General features: G+C 31.5%; 5 protein-coding genes across 6 annotated transcripts; 4 read left to right on the top strand and 1 right to left on the bottom strand.

The window, feature by feature from the left end:
• Nucleotides 1–1,254: 1,254 nt before the first annotated feature.
• Bm13982 lies at nucleotides 1,255–3,122 on the top strand (the record flags this gene model as incomplete). 2 transcript variants are annotated; one of them, XM_043074272.1, is made up of 6 exons in its annotated part: nucleotides 1,255–1,435; nucleotides 1,762–1,871; nucleotides 2,020–2,109; nucleotides 2,329–2,526; nucleotides 2,720–2,888; nucleotides 2,995–3,122. In XM_043074272.1, the coding sequence occupies 6 exons, from the start codon at nucleotides 1,255–1,257 to the stop codon at nucleotides 3,120–3,122; spliced, it is 876 nt and encodes a 291-aa protein (XP_042930206.1). The 2 variants fall into 2 exon arrangements, with proteins under 2 accessions (XP_042930206.1, XP_001897780.1); XM_001897745.1 differs by having other exon boundaries at nucleotides 1,255–1,438.
• Nucleotides 3,123–5,222: 2,100 nt separating this feature from the next.
• Nucleotides 5,223–9,021, top strand: Bma-ikb-1 (Death domain containing protein; the record flags this gene model as incomplete). Its single annotated transcript, XM_001897746.2, has 10 exons — nucleotides 5,223–5,289; nucleotides 5,371–5,525; nucleotides 5,672–5,805; nucleotides 6,220–6,369; nucleotides 6,711–6,939; nucleotides 7,205–7,501; nucleotides 7,636–7,765; nucleotides 7,892–8,086; nucleotides 8,476–8,651; nucleotides 8,920–9,021. The coding sequence occupies 10 exons, from the start codon at nucleotides 5,223–5,225 to the stop codon at nucleotides 9,019–9,021; spliced, it is 1,635 nt and encodes a 544-aa protein (XP_001897781.2).
• A 333-nt stretch (nucleotides 9,022–9,354) lies between these two features.
• Nucleotides 9,355–13,063, bottom strand: Bm2281 (protein C17H12.2, putative; the record flags this gene model as incomplete). Its single annotated transcript, XM_043074271.1, has 11 exons — nucleotides 9,355–9,570; nucleotides 9,925–10,086; nucleotides 10,331–10,490; nucleotides 10,594–10,814; nucleotides 10,998–11,141; nucleotides 11,226–11,294; nucleotides 11,687–11,906; nucleotides 12,137–12,198; nucleotides 12,266–12,358; nucleotides 12,470–12,647; nucleotides 12,792–13,063. The coding sequence occupies 11 exons, from the start codon at nucleotides 13,061–13,063 to the stop codon at nucleotides 9,355–9,357; spliced, it is 1,797 nt and encodes a 598-aa protein (XP_042930205.1).
• A 449-nt stretch (nucleotides 13,064–13,512) lies between these two features.
• On the top strand, nucleotides 13,513–16,118 carry Bma-vdac-1 (putative voltage-dependent anion-selective channel, putative; the record flags this gene model as incomplete). The annotated part of the gene is made up of 7 exons (XM_001897748.1): nucleotides 13,513–13,576; nucleotides 13,957–14,097; nucleotides 14,358–14,527; nucleotides 14,861–14,980; nucleotides 15,108–15,212; nucleotides 15,567–15,728; nucleotides 16,026–16,118. 7 exons carry the CDS (start codon nucleotides 13,513–13,515, stop codon nucleotides 16,116–16,118), a joined length of 855 nt encoding a protein of 284 aa, XP_001897783.1.
• A 1,196-nt stretch (nucleotides 16,119–17,314) lies between these two features.
• Bma-ost-1 (SPARC precursor, putative) lies at nucleotides 17,315–21,818 on the top strand (the record flags this gene model as incomplete). Its single annotated transcript, XM_001897749.2, has 7 exons — nucleotides 17,315–17,383; nucleotides 18,854–18,941; nucleotides 19,383–19,528; nucleotides 19,730–19,819; nucleotides 20,198–20,314; nucleotides 20,886–21,180; nucleotides 21,796–21,818. The coding sequence occupies 7 exons, from the start codon at nucleotides 17,315–17,317 to the stop codon at nucleotides 21,816–21,818; spliced, it is 828 nt and encodes a 275-aa protein (XP_001897784.1).
• Between the last annotated feature and the right edge of the window lie 1,123 nt (nucleotides 21,819–22,941).

Here is a 22,941-nt window from a genome sequence, read left to right as displayed (position 1 = left end):
ACAAAATATAATATTGGTGAAAACATTTTAATTTACCTAAACTTATCATTTTGTACAAATTTCTTGTCATACCATACATTTCCATCGTTACTGTCAACAAATGGTATACGATGTCAATCTTTTGAACCATTCATTAAAAACGGATCAGGAATGACGATGCATGGATGATTTTCGGATGACCACAGAGACGAGAAATCAATAATTAAAGTTATACCGACTAATTCCCCTCCTCCCCCCACCACCTCCATTCCGCTTCAACCAGAAACTCACATTACTAATCGTACCTAATTCTTAAATTTGTCGTCGTCCAACCGTCCAATACCGGTAGCCCAAACAGAATAAAGTTTAATGTACCCCCCCAAGATATCGCGATGAGAAAGCTTTCTTTTAAATCTTAAGGTTTGGCAAGTACTTGAATTTGAAATAAAAGGTTCGAATTATATGGTTATTTAAGTTTAAGTGATAAATTCTTGTCACTGGATGACTATTTCAGTGCGTTTTTTCAATATTGGTCTTATAAAACTTACCACTTTCTGAAGTTATATTGCTTCCCATCAAATGTATTTGTCAAATCCAGATTCATTCAGTACTGTTTCAGCGTTCACTTTAGAGCATTAAAAAAGAAAACATACATTCGTATTAAGAAATATGGTGATATTTTTAAGAAATGCACTTGCTCACTTCTCTTTATACAAAATTAATTCTGAGGATTCTGTATTTTTTAAGTTAGTGTTGCAATGTATTTGTTTTATTTTTGTTTATCTTCTTATTCTTTTACTTTGCGTAATGTTTATTGAATTGAATGTTTGCTTAATCATGTAAGTTAGTCTGCTGATATAATGAATTAATCAATTAATTGATTAGTTTGAGGAGAACCTTTCTCGGCTTGCTTTCCAAATAAGTTCTGTTATGTTTATATTGAATCATTGAACAATTGTAATACTATTTGTAATTATACATTCTCATTAATTTATTTCGCGGTAATTTCCAAGAAAAAGCATAGCATCATTCCGGTCCAGTTGACTATCTAATCTCTAATTTGGAGAGAGATCGGATTATCATTTTATAGTTTGCTCTTCTACAACATGCAGATATTCTCTTTCTCTTAAATTTATCAAAAATAAGGGTGGAATATGGACGAGGTTTATTTTCCATTGAGAGAATGTTCCAAGCAAATCCACTGCTGACATATATCACTGTTATGATTTCCTTTAATAATTATAACGACATATTTCAGGGATAAAGGAAAAAGAAATGATTAGGCGAGAAGCTCGGTTACGTCTTGAATATGTTTATCGGAAAAGTCTGGAAGAGAAACAACGGTTAATCGACGAAAAACGACGCACTGTAAAGAAATATGTAGATGAAAACAGACCTATACCGACACATTTGAGGAAAGATGCCATTGACTTACAACACGAGGCTGAATGGGGAGGTGGTGTGTTTGTTAAACTATTTCTTATCTTGGCTTCCACTATTTTTTTTTTTCACAACTGCTAAGTTTTAAGTGAGATTTACTATGTGGCAAGAAATGTGAGTTGCATTTTTGGGGACAATAGTTCAACTAAACAACTGGGATGAAATAGAACAAACAGTAGAATTAACATTTATAAAAACTAAATTTTTTGGCTTCATGGATAGTAGGCATTTTTCTTCCCAGTGTTTATTCTGAATTTCTCGACGACTTTTTAGACCAGTCTTTTTGGTGAAATCTGATATTGTTATACAATGCTAAAATACTGCTATTGTTGGCGTTTTCAGGGGAAGTTTTAGCTATCGATGATGAATATCGTTACGCTAGCGCAGTAGATCCAAAAGTTGTATTAACAACTAGTCGCGAACCATCAGCCAAACTTAAGATTTTTTTAAAAGTATTTTTCGTCTATTGATATTTCAAATACAAGATCTCGTAGTTTCTAAATTTTAGACTTTTTGCTAAAATTCAGTGGAGAAAAAGTCGAGAAAATTTATATGTGTTCACTTTGTTGAGCTGAAAATGAGAGATAATGTCTATTGCAGGAAATGAGGCTGATGTTCCCAAATGCGCAACGTATCAATCGAGGCCATTATGATATAAAGAAGTTAATACAAGCTTGTAAAGCTAATGATGTTAGTGTTCACAGGATTTGAGCGTCGTTGTAATTATAGGGAACTACGTTAAGTTTCGATTTTTATGAATTTCGGAGGCAGGCTAAAAAATTAAAAGATAAAGTTTTATAGCTTATTTATAAATTGGTAAAAAGCAATGTATTTTCAGTTGCATTTTGGCAGAATAGCGCTTTTGGTATTTTTTTAATCATTATCTTTATTTAATATAATACGTTTAAGATTACGGATTTTATACTGCTGTATGAAACTCGTGGTAATCCCGATGGAATGATTGTATGCCATTTACCCTTTGGACCTACTGCTTATTTTACTTTAGCAAATGTTGTGATGCGACACGAAGTGCCAGATTGTGGGACCATGTCGGAGGAATATCCACATCTTATATTCGATAGTCTTAATTCAGCTCTTGGACGTAGAGTAAGTCAGGTTTTTTTCTTGTCAGTTTATAAAGTCAGAGGAGCAAACTTCCGAGCAATATTTAAATATTGACTAGGCTTTACAGATTTGTACTTTCTTTCTTTCTCTTTCTCTCCCTCTCTCTCTCTCTCTCTCTCTATATATATATATATATATATATATATATATATAAATGTTTTTAATTTCTTTTTAGTTAACTACGATATTAAAACATTTATTTCCTGTGCCAAAGATTGATAGCCGACGGATCGTCACTTTTAGCAATACTCAGGATTTCATTAGTTTTCGTCATCATACATACAGTAAAGATGAGCATGGTGAAATAAAACTGAAGGAAATTGGTCCACGATTCGAAATGAAGCGTAAGTTTTTATGTCATGAAATGAAATCATACATGAGTCTACGATTGCTATAACTATACCTATTTGCAGCAAGTATATGAATTTGTTTATCTTTATATTGTTTTAGCGTATTTAATCAAAATGGGCACGATTGACAACGCCGATGCCGAAAGAACTGAGTGGGCCCTTCGGTCATATACCAATTCATCCAGAAAGAGGCTTCCTATGTTATCAGTACTAGATTATGACGATTAATGGGAAATGATGTTATTTACCTATTCATTTATTACCTGATTGTGTTTGCATATATATTCTATACCTCGTATGTTTTGTTGTTGCTAATGTGCTAACTATTGCACATGTGTAAGGATAAAAATTTTCTGCTATTTTTTGAAAAAATACCATTTTGAAGAACCTTCCAAGAATCATTTTCGCTATCCAACATGATATGTTTTACGGCGACATAGCTTCGAGGCGAACGGTACCATACATGAACTTCTTGGATCTCAATTGGGCTCTGGTGGGTTCCATCGATTTATGTGTTCGTTCATTCTAAACGTCTATTCTGCTTATACAATTATCGAAACCTAAAGCGGTTTTCTAATTCATGAAAATGCTGTGCGGTTGCCAGATGCACATTTTTAGTTCCAACTTTTCTCCAATATTTCTGCAATAAAAACTTTTTGTTTCTTGTTTCAAAACTGATGGATTGACTACTTTCTTGCTTTAACAATGTTTCATGTACGTTCATGTCTTCCTGTAGTTTCTATTAAACTTCATGAAATTCTTTGAGCCTATCCCGGTTTTATTGACATTCTTGCTACTGGCTTCAATTAGGTTTAAAAAGCAAAGATCATTCAGGCAGTCTTTTTATGACATAAATTAAGCCATGCTGTAAAATAAGGAAGAATATTCGTATCATTTTTCCTCTTTTTCTTTTTAGCAATGATAAGCATGCTAATGGCATAGGATGTTTGTCATCTTTTTGTTTCAATCTCATGATAATATACTCTTGTCAATTGTAAATGTTATTTCACACTAGAAAAATATGTTTAGTTTTGATATTGATTTGAATATAGAAAGTGAATTTGATTTTGTCCTGTTGCAGTTGATGATAGTTGACTAAAAAGCTGTAAGAAATTGCTAGCAAATGCAGCAACAGTAGGAAAAGATGCAGTAGCAGTAATAGCAATATCAGTTAGCAGTGGTTTTAACGAAATGATTATAAAAGATAAGCAGATTGAATGCACTAGACTTATATAATACGATTGCTTTTTGGACAGATTTTGAGAGCAAAATAGTGTGAAATTTTTGCATCAGAGGAAGCATACATAGAGAAAAGAGAAGTGAATGAATGAGATTTGAAGAGAGAAAGATTAAGCTCAAGCTTGAATTTGAACCTTGTCTTATGAACGCTCATTGATTCGTTTTATAAGTGAACTAGATTGGAGGATAGCTGTGTGATATGGTTACATCTTTGTTTGGTGCATGCACATTACCTGTACTTCAATTTCAAACACCATCTTCAGCAACATTTTCTTATTAATTCCAATTAGCTTCTCTATTTCATTATCAGTTGATCAACCTGTTATTGTTACTGTTAATCTTCTAACAGCCGACTTTCTACCACATTATCTTATCATTACAACACAACAATCTATTGTTCATGTCGCCGAATCTACACATAAGTAATTCTTCACCAATCAACTTTTCATCCATCAGACTATTTCAGTCTCATTCATTTTGAGACTTTACTTCAATCAATAATGAGTTTAGTAATCACAAGAAAACCAGCATATTAATAATGTAATCCTTCTTTTCGGGATGCAAGAAGCAAACAGAAGAACTGAAAAGTTCAATTTGATTTCTTATCAAATTTTATTACCAGATTATTTGGTTACTATTTGATGGAATATATTTGCATCTGATACTCAGATACATAATGTCACTTTTCTAAGGAGATCATAAATTGAATTTAAAGTGAACATAAGACTTGATGAAACATCAATAAATTAGACTAATGTGATATTATTTTAACAATTGATGGTTAATATATTCACTATTAATTGTAAATTATTGCTAGTTGCAATGAATTTAATTATATATCAAGAGTGCGAAACATAATGAGTAACACATATACTGAATTGTCGATTTAAAATTTTCAGTAGAGTATTATAGCAGGATGAATGTTTCATTTAAAGGTTTATTTTCAGATTTGAAAACTTATATATTACAAGACCGACAAAAACAGTTGAAAAGCATCTGATTCAGCCAGCAAAAACAAACCAACAGTGTAGTACTGGTGTTAGGAAGGTGGATGAAAGGTGGCCGAAAAAAGAAGAAAGTATTCGAATAATGGTTGAAGCAGCAACACCCTGTGCTTCTTCAGTGATTGTTTCTGATATAATGCATCGTGATAATGGTATTATTTCCTCTTATTCATAATAACAAATTTTTTAATTAGCATTTTTTTTTTACTGTAGATAAATCATCAATTTTATAGCACCTCTTAAAGTGATTGAAGTGAGTCATAATATTGTGCGGAATACTAAGGAAACAATATGGTTGTTATTAAGCAAGCCAGTGGCTAATGTTAGCATATCCATTGCTATTGGCAATCGAATGTTACCCGTTGAACGATTGAAAACACATGATAAGGTAATGTTTAATGTTAAATAGAAATCGGAAAAAAAAATCACTGATAAAATTTTAAAAATATATGATTGGAATACTGCTAGAGGAGAAAAGGTGTTGAAATTACAGCAAATTAAAAAGGCTTGAGTAAGATGGACAAATGATTTCAGCTGGTCATATTTTCTTTGCCGATTCTTGTCATTCCGGATAAAGTAGATAAAACATCACCTGCAACAAAAAGTTTTAAAATATTGATGAGAAGTGATACACAACAGTTGGAACTTCCAATGCAAGTACATGTCAGGTGATTCAGCAGTTTAATATATGTCATTTGATGATTAATATGTCATCGTAATGGGTTGACATTGCAATTCAATAGGCTGCCCAAACTGCACCTTAGTATTAGCATCATATTTTTGTAGTAATGAAATATAGGTTGGATATTAAGTGGAGGAACTAATATTTAATTCATAGAAAAGAAATATGATTCGATTTCACGTCACACAAGATCAGATCGATCTTCCTGTTCTTGTCCCACCTACCGTCTACTACAGAAGAGTAGATAGAAGCTACGAATTCTACCGCTTTTCCGCACTGTAAAGTGAATCGCGTTCTCTTAATAATTTGAATTCTTTCTTGTTTCCGAATCGAATAACCGTAATCCAATCACTAGTTCAAATTTCTTTTTTTTCGGGAGGTGAATGCTATACTAATTTAGTGCTACGAGTAATGCAAGCGATACAGCGGAGATTGTCGATAAGGAAGCGCTAATAGCATCGTTGTTTGAATTTGCTGCGGAAGGAGAGCCGTTAGCTTTGGTAAAACCGTTAGTAACGCTCCTTGGTACACCTGACAACGACGGCTGCAAGTCTCTTTTTACTTTTTTAATTTTGTAAAAAACAAATTATTAAATCGTATTGTAGATTATGGATAAGTACTTGTGGATTGATAAAAGTACTTGAATTAATTGAATTAGATTCAGAACTGAAGTCAGGACGCATCATCTTCCTTTCCTCTCTGCTATTAATACTGCGTACGAAATGTTACATCAAAAATATAACATGGATGATCTGAATAAGTTTGAAGTCTTTAATAAAATCTTTTCTCGTGAAATGAAACGTACGAAATAAAATTATAAGCATTTTCTGAGGTAATATATTGATATAAATATGGCCGTTGAAAAAGTCGATAAGCACGTGCTAGTTTTAGTGCCTTACACGTAGCAGCACGTAACAAGCAAAATTTTGCACTAAAGACAATACTGTCAGTGCTATGTGAGTATAGCAGTGAAGCGGAACGTCAAAGAATTCTCAATGCACCAAATGTTCGAGGTCAAACAGCGCTACATTGTGCGGTACGAGCTGGTGATGCGGACTGTGTACATTACTTGATTAGTGCTGGTGCAAAAAGAAATGTTGTGGATAATAATTTGGATACAGTAAGTTATTTTATAGTTCGACTTTATTTCCACTAAAAATACAAGATTAAGTGGTAAAGTTTAACCTACAAGGTTTGTACAGTATATACGAACTTCATTCAGTTTTTCTGTCAAGAGGACTCCTGTTCTTTTAGTTACAACATTGACTTCTTTGATCAAAAATATTTTATCTCTCACTGAATCTTTGGAATGAATCTAAGAAAAACATAAGTAAGCGATTTCAGCACACCACAACTTATTAATTTTAGTACTAAACTATTTTCAGGTTGCGCATTATTTGGGAGAGGCTTATAATGATGCAATTTACAAAGAAATTCTGGAAACGAGTAGTAGTGAGGAAGTGGAAAGTGGAGTTGAGATCAATAGAGAGAATATTTTAGCCAAGAAAAATTGCTATGGATATACACCAGCTCATGTCGCTGTTAAGAAGCTAAAATTAAGTTTGTTGGAAGCACTGATAGAAGCTGGTGCTCCAGTAGATATTCCTGACAATAATGGCGAAACACCGCTCTTGACAGCACTCTATATGGATGACGCTGACGCGGCCTCTCTACTTGCTCAGGTTTATCTTTTCTATTGTGAGATCATTAACTGCACATTAAGAATTTCAGTTCTCTCACAAATTTCTTGAAGAAAAACTGGAACCCTTAAATGTGTAGTTGTGTTAATTTGTTTTTGTTAATGTTGTACTTTCAGCATAATTGTGATGTTAATGTAGTGTCGAATTGTGGAGACACACCTCTCAAAATTGCATGTAAAAAGAAGAACCTTGTTATGATCGGATGTCTTCTGGATGCAGGGTCAACTATGGATTCTCTGGGAACAGGTTTCCGAAGTTTAACATATTTTTTTTCTCTCTCTTTTGCCATTAATTAAGCTACTCCTTGAAGTTATGCGCAACTCTGGAGAATCATAAAGAAAACTTGCCAAGATGTATAAAGATGTAATGCAGGCGACGGACGACCAATAGAAGCAGATGACGAAGATGTGCAGCGGATTCTGAACGGTGAACGGGTTGAAGTACCTAGTGTATACGCACAAGACGATCCTGGAGAACAAGAAATTAATGAATTACAAAGTGAAGAATCGATTAGCACGGCAACAAGCACCGATGCTGCGACTAGTTATCGACTTCGGACACTCAAAGGTTACATTTACAAGTTAATTTTTCCCGAAACACCTACTAAATTCAGTCAGCAATTAGCGCAATACGATACATTTTGAAGTTCTTACTTTTGAATAGATTAAACATAATAAAAAATGATCAGAACACCAGCAAATTAAAGACACATCTTTACTATTATACAACTGAACTAAGCTAACCGTAATAAATAATCTGTACCCTCATAGTAATATTTCAAACACAAAACTTCACCTCTGTACAACAAGTGTGTTATTCAGCAGACATAGTTTTTTTTTTTTTTTACTATCACAACAATAGATTAAATACATTTAATACAGAATAAACAGGATCAATTTTTCTACCACATTTATTTGGACATGAAGTTTAATTCTCAGCGGTTTTTATTATCTTAGACGACGTCTCCTGCTTGGATTATTTAACAAGGTTACGACTGTCAAAGATACTAGATGTGGAAGACAAATGGACGATACTGGCAGATCATCTCGGTTGTGGACACATGGTAGAGTTCATTCGTGTTTGTCTAGACGACTCTTCCTCGCCAACTATGATGCTGCTTGATCAATATGAAGTAAGGTTTTGAAAATCTTATTCAAAAAGAAAAAAAAAAACTTAAAAGCCAGAAGTATATCTAAAAGTCAATTAGTAGGTTCTCGCGAAAAATTATGAAATGAAGTTTACCAATTCGATGCTATTATGCTTAATATAGGCTGGGTCTTGAATGAAATTCTGTGATAAATCCTAAAGATATTCTTTTGCAATTTACCATCGGATTTGTTCAAATAACTACTTCAAAAACGTCGTGTCAGTTTGTCTCAAACTAGTAGAAATGCTTATAGCAAGTTCCAAATGCAAATTTGTCAACTGTAAAACAGTCCCTGGAAGATATGGGCGAAACACTTGGGGTACGTTTGATACAGGCTGGAAATGAGCAACAATGACGGATATCTAGATTTTTGTATTTTTGTGATCATTTTTTTCACATCTATTTAATGTTATAGAGAAAAGATTTTTTGATGTTTGTGATATATTTCAAAACTGCGGTTACCAAAATCTAAGTAAAAGCCATTTCGAAATACTCACATCCAGTTTACTGAACTTACACAGATAGTAACCTTAAAACGAAAGCTATTATTTTCTAAGTACAGGAAAGATATAGATATAATGAATCAACATTTCTAAGAAATTCTAATCATAATGAAAAATAAATAATACATTAAAAAAGAACATGGATAACTTCCTCGATGGAATGTAACGTTTCACGATGTAATGACTTAGTGATTGCGAAGATAACGCTGTCGCAAGTAATAATTGTAGGGCATTGTGTCACCTTTTTTCCATTCTGAATACAGCAACTTGAAAAGGAATAAATGGAATATAATCATTAAAGCACCAAGCATTAGCCAAAACATTATTGGAAGACCACCCAAACGATGACCATGTCTATGAAGTGCAATTAATCCAAGCTCATGAGCTGGAGCATCCATAACCTAGAACAAATAATCTTGTAAAAAATCATTTCAGTACCAAACCTAATGTCTGTTGCTGTTTCTAACAAGCTCACCTCTTCCTACAAAAGAATTAGCACACATTGAAAAAATACTTTAAAATCTTGAATAAATAAAAGGATGAGAACGCATAATGTACTGACTGCTAATGCAGTATTGGCTTTCTATTTCACGACGGTTGAAATGACTAATTTTATTCATTGAGTACAAAAAAATAGTTTTCGTTAACTGTTTCGGATTTCCCTTTGCCAACCAAATTTTCGACTATTGTAGATTTCTGAAAACCCATTTCTTACCTTTAACAACATTATGAACAGTAACATAGAAAAGCACTACCTCAACAACATGTATCGTTCCTCGCAGTTGCTCGAGATGGTTTTTGTTATGTGAAATATATAAAATCGGAGTAGCTGGTTTAGTTATTTTGATCGGAATATGTACATTTGAGCGTCCGATAGCTATCGGATGATTTAAACATGCTGCATCACATGCGAACACCTAAAGTTGAAAAATTCTTGAAACATAATAGGTAACTGGTTAAGACAAATACAAACGTGTGAAATTGGCATTTGAACACCAGAAAAGCTCTGCATAGAGTTCTTGAAAGTGTAGCGGTATTAATCATTAAGCTACTCAGTCAATCCATGTTTTCTTTTCATCAAGAAAACAAACTGAAATCAAAATGCTATTTTTTTTTAGAAATATTATTTTTTAAAATATTATGAATCAAATAATATCCAACCTGCGAATTGGATGAGATCATGAAATAAGGTCGATTACCACTATTTAAATGGACACTTATTGAAATCTTTGTGTCAGGAGAATAAGATAAATTCTTAACAGTAATTTCTCGCAGTAAATCAGCTGGATCAATATCTACTTCCAAATGCCCATGAGAAAATCTTTAAAAAAAAAAGGAACGATTTAGGAAGAGATTGTCATGAAATTCACATCTCGTTAGCATATTTGCAGAAAAAAAAAAACAATTATGAAACAGAAATTTACTTGGATGCAAGAAGACTGAGGACAAATGCTTCGGCAAGACCACTAGCGCCAGCTTTGAGAAGACCAGAACAGCCACGCTTCTCCAGTGTTAATAACCAGATATTCATTGTTTCAATAATTTCATTGACATTATCGGATTTCCTCCATAGACGGGAAGGTACGAGAAGCGTTGAATGCCCTGTATAACACATATCTATTATTTTCCTTGATCCTGCTGCTGCCTAAAATAGATGGCGAGTTAAAAAAAAATGCATATGCAGTTGAACATAGATAATCTCTTCATATCTACGAATATATGGTACATTTCATAAAATATTAAAGTTACTACTCCATAATAAAATATGACGGCATTATACTTGCCACTTCTCATTCGTCTGAATAAAGGAAAAAATAAAGACATCTACCTCCTTTTGTTCTATACTAATTCCAATTTCCAATATTGGATCACGCATATTTGATAGCAGTACATAACGTGCAGCGTTGATTTCGTTAGCATTAAGAGCATTTGGAGCCAGAGATTTTGAAATATCAAACGTAATTGTATTCAGCTAAAAAGCATGTATTAAAAGAGATAAATTCAGTCAGCAATCACAACACAAAATTTTCAGGACTGCATTGCAATCGTTTAATACCTTCTGCCAAGCAGCTGAATGTTCGCGGTACAGAAGGGTTCCATCCAGTAAACTGTAATCTGCAAATTCCTGAAAATACGAAAATACAGTAGCATGTACTTGGGATGAATCAATTACCAAAGCTTCATATTTCGCAAAATTAGATTCAGCCAAACATATCACTTTGTTTTATATTTATGCCATCTTAAAATCCGTATTATACCACCTTAATAGGTTAATATCTTGCTTTCAACACAACATTCAGAACATTCCATTGAGACTATCTATGCATAACATATCTTAATACTCCTTATGTTTAATAAATTAAAAATTACGAACTGTAATCAGAAATGCAGTAAAAAAGAAGTAATCGAAAACCATTGGAGAATTGTTCACGCCTTCTACATAAGGACAATCTCCGAAAAAAAACATGTCAAATGAAAAAACTTTTTAACATAAAATGTCAGAACAGGTTAACGCACCTTGGTAATACCTTCATTCAGCAATCGTAACTCAGTATTTTTGTTTTTTCCGATGAGTGAATGTGAAATATAATTAATGACACAGAGAAAGCGCAAAGAAATTTCATGCTTCTGCTCGACCGTAACGGTTTCAGGGATTTTAGTACAAGCAACAACAGCTAATGTATTTGTTCCATCCGACTCGAAATAACGCGTATATACCGGATCGGTTAAACTATTACTGAAATTTATAGCACATTTTGACGAGATAGATTCCAATATTTTTGTATGTTGACTTTACTCATCCACGTTCCACGTCTTCAACAATGGCTTTTCTATCGAAATCATGTTGCCATTTTTCATACGAAAGAAACTTTTCAGTGCTTTAATGCACTCCACAATGCAGTGGTGTGTTATTTATTAAGAAGCAGCAGACAGTGCTTGCAAACTTTAGTAATCTAAAAAATAAACCTCTTTCTCTGTGTCCAATATTTCGAAATTTCTACAGACAATTCAATTTCGACATCACCATTCTGAAAAGGAAACAAAAATAAGTAAAACGAGATCTGCCTGAAATTTTTAGCGTAACAGAATAGTTACCGATGGATTTGTCGCCTGAAGTTCCTGGATCAATAGATGTGGTCTTCTTCGATGAGCATAAACACGTTGCGTAGTACAAATACATTGGTCCTTCTGTAATAAGAGGCTGATAAGATGTACTGATATAATAACTTTTATAAAACGACTTCCTGAAACAAAACAGGTTAAAATATAAGTGGGAGAATCAATGATCAAAACCAGTACAATACGATAACATCGAACAGTGATGATTGTGCCATCACGATAATCATTTATATAACTTTCAGCAAACGATTCCGAATCCTGAATTTTTGCATCAATAATAGGAGAAAAGGCACTTCGCACTGATAAAACCCGAGATGTTTTTAGTCGCAACTCTCCATCGCTACCTATTCCGATAAACCTTAAAGAGCTCTTGTTAAACAAATTGCTGCTCTTTAATAAATGATGATACACCAATCCGACCAAAAGTCATATTTAACATACATAGTCCATTTATTCATTCAAAAAATTTAAAAAGTAAGTATGAAAGAATAATAGAACTAACCCATTGCCGATGAATCCAAATTTTTTGTTGGAAATAGCAAGAAAATTATCGTTTTCAAAAGTCTTCCAAGCATTCAGACGCTCACTGAGGCATTTCTTAGATTCTGAGACATAAGGCACAGAAGTTGACGAAGATATAATGAAATAGAGTGAAAAGAGGATGAGAACAGCCGTTAAAGAGACCCGTCTCGGTACTGAAAGTTGCCGCAGCCATTTCCGTAGCTCGAAATCATCGAAACGCCTGCACTGAACCCTTCTCAGAGTTGATAACATCACTAGTTTATCACATCAAACTAATCATATATCTTTCCAAGCTACTGATTGCAACATTAAATTCTGAAACTTTAGCATGTATCCATCACTTCATCTCGAAGCCATTACTTGTCATATCGTATCAAAGCTTATTTATATTATCAGTTAAATATAATTTTGTAAAATACAATCATATATGTCACAATGAAAGGTATGGAATATTGATAAACGTTGTAAAACAATGTTCCGATGTGACAATCAGTTGAACGATGAAAGAATAACAAGGAGAAGGACGTCATCATTTCACAGCGAGAGCGTTCGGAATAAGTGGACCGTATTTGTTGGCTTACAAATTGAATTGACAGTGGTCTGTACTGTTCTGTATCTTTGGGGTTACAGGGTGGAGTGGTGTTGTATGCTGGTTGAGGGTTTGTGGTCATTAGATGATGTTTATTTCAGGTTATCACACGATGTTCTATCCATGCTATATTGATCTTGGAAAAGCAGCCAGGGAGTTATTCACAAAGGGATATAGTAAGTTTACTGTCTCCATTCATATGATAACACTATGTTTACCTCAAACATCAAATAATCCCTTTGCATCAGATACTCGAAAAGCAGTGTAACTTTTGTACATGCGGTATAATCATTTGTATATTCAGATTATATATTTTCATTCAGTGTAACTTATATATTATTTATTGAAGTAAGTATGCATTTTTAATCCTTTGTATGTCTTACACTGTATCATCAGTTTATGCTCACTTGTTTTTGTGCAAATAATACATGTTAGGTTCAGGTATTCAGAGTTGTAAGCAGGTGAAGAAAAATTCTTTTTTTAGACATAAAAACTACCATTCTTTGTTTTATCTCGTTGATTTCGCCATTGGCAGATTTTTCACATTTTGTTTTAGACTTTGGCTCTCTGCGAGTCGATGCATGTTCGAGATCAGGTGAAAACCAGGAGGTTGAGTTTTCTAGTGCTGCTGTACACACTGTTGCTACAGGAAAGCTTGCTGGAAATTTCGACGTTAAATATCGTATGCCTTCGTATGGTGAGTGAATTCTTGTTTTATGAGCTGTCACAAAAACTGCTCGTGCTACTATGCGCGAAGTACTTCCATAACTAAACTTGAATATGTATATGTATTGGGTGCGTTATATTTTTGGTTATGTTAACTTAATTAAAATAGGTGATTCGGGTGTTAATGAGTCAATTTTTTTAAATATGCAATTTCTTCGTAAATGATATCTATTCTGATTATTTGTTTGATATTCAGTTTTTGTATGTAAATAAGGAAATACTGAATTCCAGGTGTGGTTCTGACAGAGAAATGGAATACGGAAAATTTATTGGGTACAGTTGTCGAAATACAGGACCGCTTCGCTCGTGGTTTAAAACTTACATTAGATTCATGGTATGCTCCACATAATGGCAAGCGATCAGGTCGAGTGAAGGCTGAGTGGGTGAACAGAAATGTCACGGTGCATTCTTTTTCTCGTAGTTTTGAACTTTGGTGTTTCCAGTAGCTGATGATTGAACTGTTGTGGTTCATTCAAAAAATGGTAGCAAATTTGCAATATTACTAATATACATTTGTATGCTGCTGGTCATTCCCACCTCTTTCTTCATATCCAATGAGGGTTTTAAAGATTGAACTGCTTATTTAAGCTTTGATATTTTGTATTTCTTAGATCGGTACTCAGCATTGAACATTTTGTCACATATGCTGTGCAGTTGTTCCATATGTTCATTTCCTTTAACCCAGCGCAAAATTATAGAATAGTGCTATCTTGGTGTTATTTGCCTTTTTCTAGTGTAATCTTGATGTTGGTTTGGATACCGGTCCACATATCAGTTTTTCTGGAGTCACTGGTTTGCATGGGTGGTTGATGGGAGTACAGAGCGCATTTGATGTTTCGAGCAGTCAAGTCAAGGTACTAGTAATTGAATACATTTTTGAAATCCACTGAATTGCTTGGTAGCGCAGTTATTAATTTCTGACACCGTCCCTTACGGTCCTGTGTTTAGTGCTCGTGAAATATAAAAAGAACATTTTTGCAGAGTCTTAGTTTTGCGTTTGGAAGAGTAGGAACAGATTATGTTTTGCATTCATATGTGAACGATGCACGAGAATTTGGCGGTTCATTCTACCACAGTGTTGCTCATGTTATTACATTTTTTTCTTTGTTTTATATGGATTTGTTAATGATATATAATAATCTGTGGTGCGACATTCCATTTAGTTGTTTTGAATGAAAGTGAAGTTTCTATTGGAGATGGTGAGCAACACTTTTTTTTTTTTTTTTTTTTTTTTAGAGAGTACAATGTTTAGACAGTGAGCAAACTGCTTGCTAGAGTTAATGTGCTAATCAGTGCAGTGCTGTAAGGGATTTCGAGGGTGATCTCTTTGTAACTAATTTCTTTACATTAAAAGGGGTTTTGTTAGCTGCATCTACTTCCATTAATTTCTTAGATCACAAATTATTGCATTCGTGACTTCTGAAAGTCTTTCTTTTGCAGAATTTGGAAATTGGTGCTATGTTTAGCTGGATGACAGGTGAACCGGGGGCTCGTTTCGGTTTAGCTATGAAATACTGTCCTACACAGGATCTAGAACTGAAAGCCAAAGTCGATCATGACTCAAAACTTGCTTTTGCACTTACACATCACCTCTCAAAAAGGGTTTGTTTTTCAAGGAAAGTTGATTCAAATGTATGCCTTCGACCTATCAACCATAGCATAGCATGAAATACACGCTTGTCATTGTACCTCACTAGTTATTATACACATCCAAGTGTTCTGGAAGGTTTTATTTCTGTATGAAATATATCTAGCAAATCAGTTAGTTGAGATGTCTCTAAGGAAATTAGTTTGAAGGAACGAAGTAATGATTTCAATTTTTTTACAATTTTTCTTGGAACATTCTTAACATGCTTAATTCATGATGAATATGGCATTAAGTGGTCATGTAAATTTCAGCTAAAGTTGACGCTTTCATCACAGTTTGGAATGGCGTCATTCAGTGAAGGACATAAATACGGAATTGGCTTGAACTTCCACCCGTGTTGTTGAGTTTTAAAAAAAGCTCATTTTATCTTAACATATGATGATACTTGTTACACGCATACGAGTCAGTCTTCATTGTTTGTAAACCATAACATAAGGGAAGTTTTTTAGAGGCAATAGAATGTATCCAAATTAGCGATCAGTAATTCATTTAGTGTGGTAACTTCGTGGTGCCCTTTTCACAGAATTTTATGAAAAGACTATTATTATTGTATGGTCATGCTGTTCTCGTGTTTGCGCCAGTAAAGTTTTTATTTGAATTCGTTATAGCATATTTGATACAATTTTCATTTTTGTTTGCAGGAAAAGAATGGAAGTTTCTGAACTAGTATAATTTCACAGACGTAATTCCAACAGAATTTGAGGAAATTTTAGTTTTTGCAATATCTGTAAATGCTGCTGCGCTTCAGAGGGTGTTTTTCGGATCCATTGGTTTTTTTATCTCAGTATGAGATATAATCTCTAAAAGAGTTTTTCAAACATGGTTATGTGGGTATGAGTGGGTAAACGAGCTTCAAAGATATCATATGGGTGTCTTGAAGAAAGTCCTGAATTTATTGGGCCATTTGAAGGAAGTAAATTTAAGCAATGTGTGAGAGGATTTCAGCAATAGTGTAATAGCACAGTCGACATTTGAAGTCTCATCAACATCTTGAGTGTAATGGTAATTGGAGTTTCCAGCTGACCCATCAACAAATCCAGGAATAACTTGGATTAAATCTACCATTTAAAATTTACAGTATTATTAGAAGATGCTTTCAAGACAAATTGTATTTTTAAATTTAAAGTGATAAACGAAGTCCCCAAGAAGAAAAAGAAAACCCACTGCTAATTTGAATAGGATTCGTAAAATTTTGAACTCGAATTGTAGTTTCGGTCCTTTGTTATAGTTTTTTTTATTATATGCTTAAGGAAAAAGATAACTGTATGTTTGTATACACATATCAATGAAATAAGTGAAGAGCTCATATACGTGGATTGAATTTTTTGAATAGGCAAACTAGACAAAAAAAAAGCTTTTTTGTCTAGTTTGATTAACTGAACTAGCTTTAAAAGTGGAGGAATTGTTGAGAATGAGAACGAAGAATAGATAAGATTGTGAAATGAATGAGTGAGGAAGAAAGAGATTTGTCAGATCTCTTTGCATCTTTTTTAACAATTAGCTCATCAAACTTCCCCATTACTTAGCTCAAACAGACGTAATGAATGTGGTAGCTCCTCTACATCTTGGCATTTTATTACTTATCATTTCAACTGTAACTGGCAAAAAGGTATTTCTAAATTTTCTTCATTCTTTTCCATTTATCTAAAATTTTCTTTTTCATTCTTACACATAGCTTTAATCTCTTACGTTTACTATAGATATATCTGTAAAAATTTGTAACTTGAATATAAAGCAATATATATCAAATATATGAATTTATGAACAAATTTATGGGCACTTTTCTTTTTTTTTATTTGGTATTATTACTAAGATTTTGCAATGTTTTGTGGTGAAAAAAATTCTTCCGGTATTTAATAATACTATTTAGAAATTTATGTGAAATAAATTAAAATCAAATTTCAAATTTGAAAAAGTTTGAGAAGATAAGATCTGGAATATTCGTACTTCGTACCTGTTAACATTTCAAATAATATTGAGAGGTGCTTCCAATAATATTTTTCCGATTTTTTTATCGTTCATTTTTTGATCAAATTTTCAGCGTATTTGAAATTTTTTACTTTAATAAAATAGAAGTTTAGTTTGATTTGTTTCATAATTTTAATTATAGCTTAATTCTTCAAATTTGATATTAGATATCGATAATGCAGATCAAATTAGGAACTTTTTTTTGAACTGAATCTTTCAAGAAAATTTTTGTCCCTTTTGTTCTGTTAATTTCTAAACTGCACATTTTGATTTAAATGTGGTAACAATGCAGAATGATTTAGAAAACTACCCACTACTGTAATTAGTTCCAACAAGATAATTGGATATCGAAAAATGAAAAAGAAAAAGTATTAAATTTTAAATCGCACATGTTTACACTTTAAAAATTTTTTGCACTTTGTTAACAGCATAAGGTCATTTTTCATTTGCTGTTTCAATATATAAAACAGAGAAAAATGGCTAGTCTTAATGTTTTTTTCTTATGTGCAAAAGAGATATTATAACTTCTGACCTGAAATGTTTATTTTTTACTGTCAAAAGGAAAGTTTTTCCTCATTTTGTAAATCATTGTTAAAGCTGCTTTTTTCTTCAATTAAAAAGATGATGAATGATTAAAGCATAAGTTTTTCTTTTTTTAACAAACCAAATTTTTGCTATTTATTTTAAATATTGAAGTGAAGTTTGCTTTTAAAATAATTAAAGAAAATTAATACAGATTTATTTTTGAAGTATAACATAATGCTATTATAAAAAATCTGGAAATATCAATTTAGAACCAGTTTTGTTATTTTTAGGAAATTTAAAAAGAAGTCGTTTTAATTCATTATCTAATTCTTTGGTACTAAAATGATTAGCCAACTGTTACCTCACACTAATAGCTTCATTTTTACTTTTAATGGCTTTTTTTCCGAATTTTTCTTTTGATTAAAATATTTTTGAATCGTTCCGTTTTTTTCGTACTATTGCATATATTTCAATTTATTCCTATACAATAACATTTTTTTTTCTTTAAAAAAGAAGGTAAAGGTTATTAAATAAAAGAGATTTCACAAAAAACTTTAAAGAAAAAACTTTTTTTCCAAAATTTTAGAAGAAAGAAAATGATTGGGATGAATTGGAAACATTATTGGAAAATATTGATGAGCAGATTACAGAGCCAATTAAAGATTCTAAACTTGGTTTGTTCATTCACTTATTTCAAAAAATTATTTGAAATAAAAAAAGATAAAATTATTACAACATACCAAAAAAAAAAAAACATCGCCAATAAATTTGTTCTCAATTTCTTTTTTTTGTTTGAAATAGTCTTACATGCGACTAATGTTCAAAAATTATATTGGATGATAAAAAGAGAAGTTAGCGGAGATATGATTCAATTTCAACTTGATTTTCTCAACAATTCTTTTCGCAATATACTCAAAGTGACACGAATAGCAATAACACGACTGTTTACTTTTTCCGTTTGTTCTCAATTTTTTTTTAAAATGTGCACTGAAGAAATGATTTGTTACCTAAACTAATTTAAGTCTGGAAATTCGAAGGTTTAGTTTAATTGTCTGAAGCAAACATAAGTAATTCTTTTTCACGTAAAAAATGAAAATAATTTAATATTTATTAAGTTTCAACAACACCAGTAATACAAAACAATCCTTGTGAGGATTATATTTGTGGATGGGGTAAAGAATGCGTTATAGACAAAAAAGGTGAACCATTTTGTGAATGCATTTCGAAATGTCCACTAATGGATGATGATCCGCTTGATCAGGTTTCATTCAAATCTCTCGTAAAATTTAAATTTTTAAAATTTAAAACTGCTAACTACCTACATTATTGTATTAATTTGGCATTAGTACGATATTTGCTTTTTCAAAATTGTTGGATAACTGGAAACACATATTACTGTTAGAAATATCCAAAATGATTCCCAAAATCTAAAAATAAATTTTCATAAAAGTAATATTTTTAGGTTTGCAGTAATATGAACCAAACATTTTCATCGTTATGCGAACTGTATCGCGAAAGATGTCTTTGTAAACACAAATTTAAAGAATGCAAAGTTAGTCAATGTCATCAACTTAATTAAGTTAAGCAACTTAAGCACATAAAAATTATTAAAACTTGAAGATTGAATAAAATTTTTGATTTTTTTTCATGCTGATTACTGGATTATGTTTATACTTCAAATTTACTCGTTTATAAGCATATGTTCTATTTACTGAAACATAAATTTACTTTTTAATTAATAATTATGAAATTACTTACTTAAGTTACTGAAATTATACCTTAATATTATCTTAAATCATAGTAAAATGTATTAAAAGTTATATCTTGAACTAATTCATTTCCAAATGCGCTGTGTTTTACAACTGTGAAACTTTCATGCAATATTTGATCGGTGAAATCAATTAGTAAGTAAATAATAATTGTTCTTTAGAACAAAGTTAATGCAAAAGTACATTTGGAATATTTGGGTGCTTGCAAGAAGCTTGAACCATGCACTGACGAATTGATGGTACAATTTCCAACACGAATGGCTGACTGGCTTTTCCAGGTATATCCAATAGAATAAGATTTTTGTAGAAGATATCTGAAAAACAAATTGTTTATTAAATCATTTATAAACACTAAAGAAATGATTTTACAAAAAAAAAAATGGAAATTCAAATTCAGTTGATCATTCTAATAAAATTTATCAAACATTAATTGACGACTTTTTCAAGAAAGATGTAAGCAGTTGTTGTTCTATTCCTATTGAAACTAAATTTCACATGACTCAGCTTAAAATTGAAACATTTTGAATCATTGAAACGATGATAATTTCATTTCGAAAGTCAATATTTGTCGGCTAGCTTTTGATTTTTTTCAAAATCAAAAACAGTGTTTAAATTTTTTCATAATTTGGAGACAAATGTTTTGTTTTTACTTATAATAGAAATGACAAGCTTTATTAGCATGTAGAATAGAAGGAAAAAAATGTTGATCAGTTGAAAATTTAAAAAAAGGTAAAACGCAATCTTTGTTTTGCATGTTACTATTTTATATCCATTTTAATAATTTTTAGGACTTTCTTCTTGTTTAAAATAAAATTTTAACTTAAAAAAAAATTTTTTTCTTTTTTGGAGGTAATGCGAGAAATGAAGAAACGACGAGAATTGCATAATTTGGAATGGGAAGAATTAATCGCTGAAGCAGAATCTGATGATGAGAAAAAGCATGTGTATCCGGTAATATGGAAGTTCTGTGATTTGGATATCAAACCTCATGATAAGCATGTATCACATCATGAACTAATTCCCATCACAGCACCTGTCATTCCTATGGAATCATGCATTAAACCATTTCTCGAGAATTGTGATATCAATAATGATGGTAACATTTCTATCAAGGAATGGGGCAAATGTCTTGGCCTAAAAGAAGGTTTATATATATATATATATATATACATATATAATTCAATTAATTATTTGACTATTTATTTGCACAATGATTCATTTATTCAGCTTATTAAGGAGTAATCTGATAGTTAATCAGTGGTTAATCCCACAACATCATTTGAAATAATAATGAAATTAGGAACATTGAAAATAAATTTAATTAACCTAAACATGTCAATATGAGATTTCTTAATAGCAGGAATTAATAGTATACGATAATTGATAATAAGCAGTAGTAAAAATTATCAATAGCATGCCGAAATAATACTAATTTGAAAAATTAAGCACTTATTAATTAACTTAGAAAAAACATAGAAAATTATATGATTTTTGCAAAGAACTGAAAAAAAAAAACGCTTCATTAGTATAATTGAATATTTAAAAATTTTTGAAATTAAATGAAAAATTGAAATATAAAAGTTTGTCGATTAATCTAGTTAAGATACAATCTAGCGAAAATGTCCCAAATGCATCATAAAATAAGTTTCTGAAATTCTAAATATTTTTGGTAATTTTTATTTTTTCTTTTTTACATTTACAATGTATCAAAAATATTACATCTTATTTTAATAAGATATCAAATTTTTTTCGTTTGCAGGTGAAATTCAGGAGCGCTGTTAAAATGAAAAATGTATATTCAAACACTGCCAATTGTAACTTTTATTGGATTCGAAAGAAAAGAAAATTTTTCCCCTTATTTATTGTTATAAAGCAAATTGTCAGTTCTTTTCATTATTTCATTAGTTTTACTATGTCATTTTATTATCATAATGAATGAATTATTCAAGAAAAAAAAAATTTTCTTTTTTTTGAAGAAAGAATATAAATTTTGATTGCTGATTGAGGATCAACATTCGCCTTATCATAATTAACATATCACTTGTTATCTTGGTAATTTCTTGAAAAATAAAAAATGAAAAGTAAAATTAAAGCAAGAAGAAAAAGAATAAAGTACTACAATGGTTTTTTTCATTCCTATTTACATAGTTACTATTTTATTTACGCAGTTACAATGAACAAAATGAAATTAAACAATAACAAGTTTTCTTAATTTATCAAATTTCACTAATTGCAATTGATCATTCATTGTAAAACACTATGAAAAATTCATTCAATAGTTAGAGTAAAAAGAAAAAAAAAGTGAAATTTTAAAAATGCAAATTCGTTTCCTTTCTTTGTTAATTTCTACAAGCTTTGTAGTATGATTTGGATCAAATTTGAAGAGAAAAATAGTCGTTTAAGTATTATTACACAATGTAGCTAATTAATCCTGATGAAACAAATGATACCTTATCATTAGATTGATCCTATTTTAGTTTTGAGTGTATTTTGAACAGTTACCGGATGTGCACCTCTGATCCGAACATAATTATGTCACCACCCATTGCAATTATAACTGTATATTCTTAATTAAGCTAAAATTAATATCTATCAGTGCGTTGGATGATTTTCATACATCCATCGGATATTAGAAATTGAAGGGTCAAAATCATACAATAACATTTTCTACTAAATATTGCAAAAAATTAGGGAAAGAATTAAAATTTGATGAATAAAATTTGAAATATTTTTTGGTGAGTCAAGCTTAGATCATTCATATGTTAGCCAAATTTTAAATGCTTTTTTGAGCAACCAAAACTAATGCAAACATAGTATGGTTGAGGTTAAAAACAAAATTTAAAATGTCAAAAATTTACCAGTGTATTCTGTTTACTTATATTATTGCATTAATCAGTTAAGCATG

The sequence above is a fragment of the Brugia malayi genome (assembly GCF_000002995.4).
Source record: "Brugia malayi strain FR3 genome assembly, contig: Bm_v4_ChrX_scaffold_001, whole genome shotgun sequence".
NCBI classification, from domain to species: Eukaryota; Metazoa; Nematoda; class Chromadorea; order Rhabditida; family Onchocercidae; genus Brugia; species Brugia malayi.
This window is presented reverse-complemented; position numbering and strand designations above follow the sequence as displayed.